Here is a 7,906-nt window from a genome sequence, read left to right on the forward strand (position 1 = left end):
CCTGATCCCTCTATATAGATCTTTATATCACTAGAGGGGTCACCAGCAGGAGGAAGGAGGTCCTGATCCCTCTATATAGATCTTTATATCACTAGAGGGGTCACCAGCAGGGGGAAGGGGGTCCTGATTCCTCTATATAGATCTTTATATCACTAGAGGGGTCACCAGCAGGGGAAGGAGGTCCTGATTCCTCTATATAGATCTTTATATCACTAGAGGGGTCACCAGCAGGAGGAAGGGGGTCCTGATCCCTCTTTATAGATCTTTATATCACTAGAGGGGTCACCAGCAGGAGGAAGGGGGTCCTGATCCCTCTATATAGATCTTTATATCACTAGAGGGGTCACCAGCAGGAGGAAGGAGGTCCTGATCCCTCTATATAGATCTTTATATCACTAGAGGGGTCACCAGCAGGAGGAAGGGGGTCCTGATTCCTCTATATAGATCTTAATATCACTAGAGGGATCACCAGCCGGAGGAAGGAGGTCCTGATCCCTCTATATAGATCTTTATATCACTAGAGGGGTCACCAGCAGGAGGAAGGAGGTCCTGATCCCTCTATATAGATCTTTATATCACTAGAGGGATCACCTGCAGGAGGAAGGGGGTCCTGATTCCTCTATAGATCTTTATATCACTAGAGGGGTCACCAGCAGGAGGAAGGGGGTCCTGATCCCTCTATATAGATCTTTATATCACTAGAGGGATCACCGGCAGGAGGAAGGAGGTCCTGATCCCTCTATATAGATCTTTATATCACTAAAGGGGTCACCAGGAGGAGGAAGGAGGTCCTGATCCCTCTATATAGATCTTTATATCACTAAAGGGGTCACCAGGAGGAGGAAGGAGGTCCTGATCCCTCTATATAGATCTTTATATCACTAGAGGGGTCACCAGCAGGAGGAAGGGGGTCCTGATTCCTCTATATAGATCTTTATATCACTAGAGGGATCACCGGCAGGAGGAAGGAGGTCCTGATCCCTCTATATAGATCTTTATATCACTAAAGGGGTCACCAGGAGGAGGAAGGAGGTCCTGATTCCTCTATATAGATCTTTATATCACTAGAGGGGTCACCAGCAGGAGGAAGGGGGTCCTGATCCCTCTATAGAGATCTTTATATCACTAGAGGGGTCACCAGCAGGAGGAAGGGGGTCCTGATCCCTCTATATAGATCTTTATATCACTAGAGGGATCACCAGCAGGAGGAAGGAGGTCCTGATCCCTCTATATAGATCTTTATATCACTAGAGGGGTCAACAGCAGGAGAAAGGGGGTCCTGATCCCTCTATATAGATCTTTATATCACTAGAGGGGTCACCAGCAGGAGGAAGGAGGTCCTGATCCCTCTATATAGATCTTTATATCACTAGAGGGGTCACCAGCAGGAGGAAGGGGGTCCTGATCCCTCTATATAGATCTTTATATCACTAGAGGGGTCACCAGCAGGAGGAAGGAGGTCCTGATCCCTCTATATAGATCTTTATATCACTAGAGGGGTCAACAGCAGGAGAAAGGGGGTCCTGATCCCTCTATATAGATCTTTATATCACTAGAGGGGTCACCAGCAGGAGGAAGGAGGTCCTGATCCCTCAATATAGATCTTTATATCGTTAAAGGGGTCACCAGCAGGAGGGAGGAGGTCCTGATCCCTCTATATAGATCTTTATATCAGTAGAGGGATCTCCAGCAGGAGGAAGGGGGTCCTGATTCCTCTATATAGATCTTTATATCACTAGAGGGATCACCGGCAGGAGGAAGGAGGTCCTGATCCCTCTATATAGATCTTTATATCACTAGAGGAGTCACCAGCAGGAGGAAGGAGGTCCTGATCCCTCTATATAGATCTTTATATAACTAGAGGAGTCACCAGCAGGAGGAAGGAGGTCCTGATTCCTCTCTATAGATCTTTATATCACTAGAGGGATCACCAGCAGGAGGAAGGGGGTCCTGATTCCTCTTTATAGATCTTTATATCGTTAAAGGGGTCACCAGCAGGAGGGAGGAGGTCCTGATCCCTCTATATAGATATTTATATCAGTAGAGGGATCTCCAGCAGGAGGAAGGAGGTCCTGATTCCTCTATATAGATCTTTATATCATACTAGAGGGATCTCCAGCAGGAGGAAGGGGGTCCTGATCCCTCTATAGATCTTTATATCACTAGAGGGGTCACCAGCAGGAGGAAGGGGGTCCTGATTCCTCTATATAGATCTTTATATCATACTAGAGGGATCTCCAGCAGGAGGAAGGGGGTCCTGATCCCTCTATAGATCTTTATATCACTAGAGGGGTCACCAGCAGGAGGAAGGGGGTCCTGATTCCTCTATATAGATCTTTATATCACTAGAGGGGTCACCAGCAGGGGGAAGGAGGTCCTGATTCCTCTATATAGATCTTTATATCACTAGAGGGATCACCAGCAGGGGGAAGGAGGTCCTGATTCCTCTATATAGATCTTTATATCACTAGAGGGGTCTCCAGCAGGAGGAAGTAGGTCCTGATCCCTCTATATAGGTCTTTATATCACTAGAAGGGTCACCAGCAGGAGGAAGGAGGTCCTGATCCCTCTATATAGGTCTTTATATCACTAGAAGGGTCACCAGCAGGAGGAAGGAGGTCCTGATTCCTCTATATAGATCTTTATATCACTAGAGGGGTCACCAGCAGGAGGGAGGAGGTCCTGATCCCTCTATATAGATCTTTATATCACTAGAAGGGTCACCAGCAGGAGGAAGGAGGTCCTGATCCCTCTATATAGATCTTTATATCACTAGAGGGGTCAGCAGCAGGAGGAAGAGGGTCCTGATCCCTCTCCTGTATATACAGTTAGGTCTATATAGATTAGGACACAGGCACAATTTTTTTTCCTGGGTATTTACCAAAACGTATTTAAGCTACAGTTATATCATGGATATGGGCTGAAGGTGCACACTCTCAGGTTTAATGTGAGGGTATGTACATACAAATTGGAGGAAGTCAGGATGGAAGGGAGAAAGAAAGAAAAAAAGAAAGAAAGAAAAAAAGAAAGAAAGAAAAAGAAATAAAGAAAACGAAAGAAAGAGAAAAAAAGAAAGAAAGAAAAAAGAAAGAGAAAAAGAAAAAAAGGACGAAAGTGAAAAAATAAAGAGAGAAAGAAAGAAAGATAAAGAAAAAAGAAGAGAGAGAAAGAAAGAAAGGACAGAATGAAAGAAAAAAAGGAAGACGGGAAGAAAGAAAAAAAGAAAGACAGACAGGAAGAAAGAAAGGAAATTAGGGTAGAAAGAAGGCATAATAAAAGGAAAGAAAAAAAAGCAGGCAAGAGGAAAGAAAGAAAGAAAGAAAGAATTAAAGAAAGGCAGGATGGAAGGAAGAAAGAAAAAGAAAGAAAGAGAGAGAAAGAAAGAAAGAAAGAAAGAAAGAAAGAAAGAAAGAAAGAAAGAAAGAAAGAAAGAAAGAAAAAAAGAAAAAAAGGATGAAAGTGAAAAAATAAAGAGAGAAAGAAAGAAAGAAAGAAAGAAAGAAAGAAAGAAAGAAAGGATGGCAACCCCCCCCCCCCCCCTTTTTTTAATATATATTTTTATATATTCTTTTTTTATTACTTTTTTGTAAGGGGCCCAGAGGTCCCCATTGCAACCCCCCCCCCCCCCTCCCACTAATTCAACTTTCTTTCTCAAGAAGCGGCGCCAACCCCCCCCCCCCCCCCCCCCCCGCTTTTCAATTTGCGGCAGCCCTCCCCGGTTCTCTGCTCCATGGGGGGCCCATGCCTGAAGCTGTGTAAGGGGCCCCATAATTCCTGATGGGGCCCCTTATTGGTTTACTTGTTGCCATGTTTTGTTTTATGATTGGGCCGTCCTGTTATCACCTCCAGTTACAGAATAGGAATCCCAGAAGCAATACAAGAAATGGGTTTTGCCGACTTAGGGCTAGATTCAGGTAGCCCTGCGTAATCTTGTGCGGGCGTAACGTATCTCCGATACGTTACGCCACCGTAAATTATGGCGCAAGTTCCGTATTCTGAAAGAACTTGCGCCCTAAGTTACGGCGGCGTAACGTATGTGCTCCGGCGTAAGACCGCCTAATTCAAATTTGGATGATGTGGGCGTGTTTTATTAAAATTTAGTGTGACCCCCACGTATTTGACGTTTTTTACGAACGATTCTCCGTAAAAGAATCCCAGTGCGCATTCTAGAAATTCCGCCGCAAATCGTCAATGCTTTAGACGTGAACGTAACTTACGTACAGCCCTATTCGCGAACGACTTACGCAAACGACGTAAAAATTTCAAAATTCGACGCTGAAACGACGTCCATACTTAACATTGCGTACGCCTCATAGAAGCAGGAGTAACCTTACGCCGGGAAAAGCCTAACGTAAACGACGTAAAAGAAAATGCGCCGGGCGTACGTACGTTTGAGAATCGGCGTATCTACCTAATTAGCATATTCCTCGCGTAAATCGACGGAAGCGCCACCTAGCGGCCAGCGTAAAATTGCAACTAAGATACGACGGCGTAATAGACTTACGCCAGTCGGTTCTTAGCCTAATTTCGGCGCTACTTGCTTTCTGAATACAGAAAGAAGATACGCCGGCGCAGCTTTGAATTTACGCGGCGTATCAACAGGTACGCTGACGTAAATTCTTGCTGAATCTAGCCCTTACTCTACAAATGTTCCATACTGTATATTACCAGTTCTCCGGGAATGGGATGGGGGGGGGGGGTGGTAACGTTTCAGACAATAGTGACGCCAACTTGTTGCAGTTGGTAGCATATGATTGGTCCATGAAGTTTGATTGACAGCTTCCTTCTCTTGCCCTATACACCTTCCTGCAGCCTCTTGGCGTTGGCCTCCATACAGGTCCATTATAGGTGGTAGAAGGCGCCCCCCGACCCCGGGAACCGGTGGTGGTGATCCTCATTCTTGCTGAGTTGCAGGATTACTGCGCGGTCCGATGAGCGGTCCGATGAGCGGTCCGATGAGCGGTCCGATGAGCGGTCTGATGAGCGGCCCGTTGAGCGGTCCGGTGAGCGGTCCGATGAGCGGCCCGATGAGCGGCCCGACAAGCGGTCCGATGAGCGGTCCGATGAGCGGTCCGATGAGCGGTCCGATGAGCGGCCCGATGAGCGGTCCGATGAGCGGCCCGATGAGCGGTCTGATGAGCGGCCCGTTGAGCGGTCCGATGAGCGGCCCGATGAGCGGTCCGATGAGCGGTCCGATGAGCGGCCCGATGAGCGGTCCGATGAGCGGTCCGATGAGCGGTCCGATGAGCGGCCCGATGAGCGGCCCGATGAGCGGTCCGATGAGCGGTCCGATGAGCGGCCCGATGAGCGGCCCGATGAGCGGTCCGATGAGCGGTCCGATGAGCGGCCCGTTGAGCGGTCCGGTGAGCGGTCCGATGAGCGGCCCGATGAGCGGTCCGATGAGCGGCCCGATGAGCGGCCCGATGAGCGGTCCGATGAGCGGTCCGATGAGCGGTCCGATGAGCGGCCCGATGAGCGGTCCGATGAGCGGTCCGATGAGCGGTCCGATGTGCGGTCCGATGAGCGGCCCGATGAGCGGTCTGATGAGCGGCCCGTTGAGCGGTCCGATGAGCGGTCCGATGTGCGGTCCGATGAGCGGCCCGATGAGCGGTCCGATGAGCGGCCCGATGTGCGGTCCGATGAGCGGCCCGATGAGCGGTCCGATGAGCGGCCCGATGTGCGGTCCGATGAGCGGCCCGATGTGCGGTCCGATGAGCGGCCCAATGAGCGGTCCGATGAGCGGTCCGATGAGCGGCCCGATGAGCGGTCCGATGAGCGGTCCGATGAGCGGCCCGATGAGCGGTCCGATGAGCGGTCCGATGAGCGGCCCGATGAGCGGTCCGATGAGCGGTCCGATGAGCGGTCCGATGAGCGGCCCGTTGAGCGGTCCGGTGAGCGGTCCGATGAGCGGCCCGATGAGCGGTCCGATGAGCGGCCCGATGAGCGGTCCGATGAGCGGTCCGATGAGCGGTCCGATGAGCGGCCCGATGAGCGGTCCGATGAGCGGTCCGATGAGCGGCCCGATGTGCGGTCCGATGAGCGGCCCGATGAGCGGTCTGATGAGCGGCCCGTTGAGCGGTCCGATGAGCGGTCCGATGTGCGGCCCGATGAGCGGTCCGATGAGCGGCCCGATGTGCGGTCCGATGAGCGGCCCGATGAGCGGTCCGATGAGCGGCCCGATGTGCGGTCCGATGTGCGGTCCGATGAGCGGCCCGATGTGCGGTCCGATGAGCGGCCCGATGTGCGGTCCGATGAGCGGCCCAATGAGCGGTCCGATGAGCGGTCCGATGAGCGGCCCGATGAGCGGTCTGATTTATTTGGGTGACCCTTGTAATTAAAAAGAAAAAGAAGAAGAAGAAGAGTGACTGATATACAATCTGTGTAACCAATTAGCAAATAAGGGATGAACGCCGCCGTCAGCACTATTCTCTCTCTTTTGGACACCAGCACTCGAGTGATCAATCACCGGATCCATAGGGGAGGGGCTCTGACTGACGAGGCAGATTATAGGACCGGACCCGTCCTCAGCCATTTCTGGAACGCTCGGCCGCAGATATCGGAGACTTGGCGGGACGGAGCCGGGGGAAGGGAGAGGGTTAAAGTTTAAAAGCCGCGAGCCGTGCCAGTTTTGTGTCAGGAGGAAGGAGAGGAGTGATGGAGGATCCAATACAGAGTTTTCCTTTAAATCCGACCTCCGACCTTCCCGCCAGCAAGATTCTCTGTGATGTCACCGCTCTCCAGTGATTGGATAGGCTGCATTCTCAGTGATGTCACCGCTCTCTAGTGATTGGATAGGCTGCATTCTCAGTGATGTCACCGCTCTCTAGTGAATGGATAGGCTGCATTCTCAGTGATGTCACCGCTCTCTAGTGAAGGGATAGGCTGCATTCTCAGTGATGTCACCGGTCTCTAGTGATTGGATAGGCTGCATTCTCAGTGATGTCACCGCTCTCTAGTGATTGGATAGGCTGCATTCTCAGTGATGTCACCGGTCTCTAGTGATTGGATAGGCTGCATTCTCAGTGATGTCACCGCTCTCTAGTGATTGGATAGGCTGTCACCACTCTCTAGTGAAGGGATAGGCTGCATTCTCAGTGATGTCACTGGTCTCTAGTGAAGGGATAGGCTGCATTCTCAGTGATGTCACTGCTCTCTAGTGATTGGATAGGCTGCATTCTCAGTGATGTCACCGCTCTCTAGTGATTGGATAGGCTGCATTCTCAGTGATGTCACCGCTCTCTAGTGATTGGATAGGCTGCATTCTCAGTGATGTCACCGCTCTCTAGTGATTGGATAGGCTGCATTCTCAGTGATGTCACCGCTCTCTAGTGATTGGATAGGCTGCATTCTCAGTGATGTCACCGCTCTCTAGTGATTGGATAGGCTGCATTCTCAGTGATGTCACCGCTCTCTAGTGATTGGATAGGCTGCATTCTCAGTGATGTCACTGCTCTCTAGTGAATGGATAGGCTGCATTCTCAGTGATGTCACTGGTCTCTAGTGAAGGGATAGGCTGCATTCTCAGTGATGTCACTGCTCTCTAGTGATTGGATAGGCTGCATTCTCAGTGATGTCACCGCTCTCTAGTGATTGGATAGGCTGCATTCTCAGTGATGTCACCGCTCTCTAGTGATTGGATAGGCTGCATTCTCAGTGATGTCACTGCTCTCTAGTGAATGGATAGGCTGCATTCTCAGTGATGTCACCACTCTCTAGTGATTGGATAGACTGTCACCACTCTCTAGTGAAGGGATAGGCTGCATTCTCAGTGATGTCACTGGTCTCTAGTGATTGGATAGGCTGCATTCTCAGTGATGTCACCGCTCTCTAGTGATTGGATAGGCTGCATTCTCAGTGATGTCACCGCTCTCTAGTGATTGGATAGGCTGCATTCTCAGTGATGTTA

General features: G+C 50.3%; 1 protein-coding gene across 1 annotated transcript in view; it reads left to right on the top strand.

Annotated features, from left to right (window-relative positions):
• Positions 1–6,325, top strand: part of LOC120939721 (protein starmaker-like) — a 54,664-nt gene extending 48,339 nt beyond the window's left edge. Inside the window, exon 3 of the mRNA XM_040352049.1 lies at positions 4,915–6,325. Within this exon, the coding sequence (XP_040207983.1) occupies positions 4,915–6,325 (1,411 nt within the window). The remainder of the gene's footprint in view (positions 1–4,914) is intronic.
• The last annotated feature ends 1,581 nt before the right edge of the window (positions 6,326–7,906 follow it).

The sequence above is a fragment of the Rana temporaria genome, chromosome 5, assembly GCF_905171775.1.
Source record: "Rana temporaria chromosome 5, aRanTem1.1, whole genome shotgun sequence".
Classification (NCBI taxonomy): domain Eukaryota; kingdom Metazoa; phylum Chordata; class Amphibia; order Anura; family Ranidae; genus Rana; species Rana temporaria.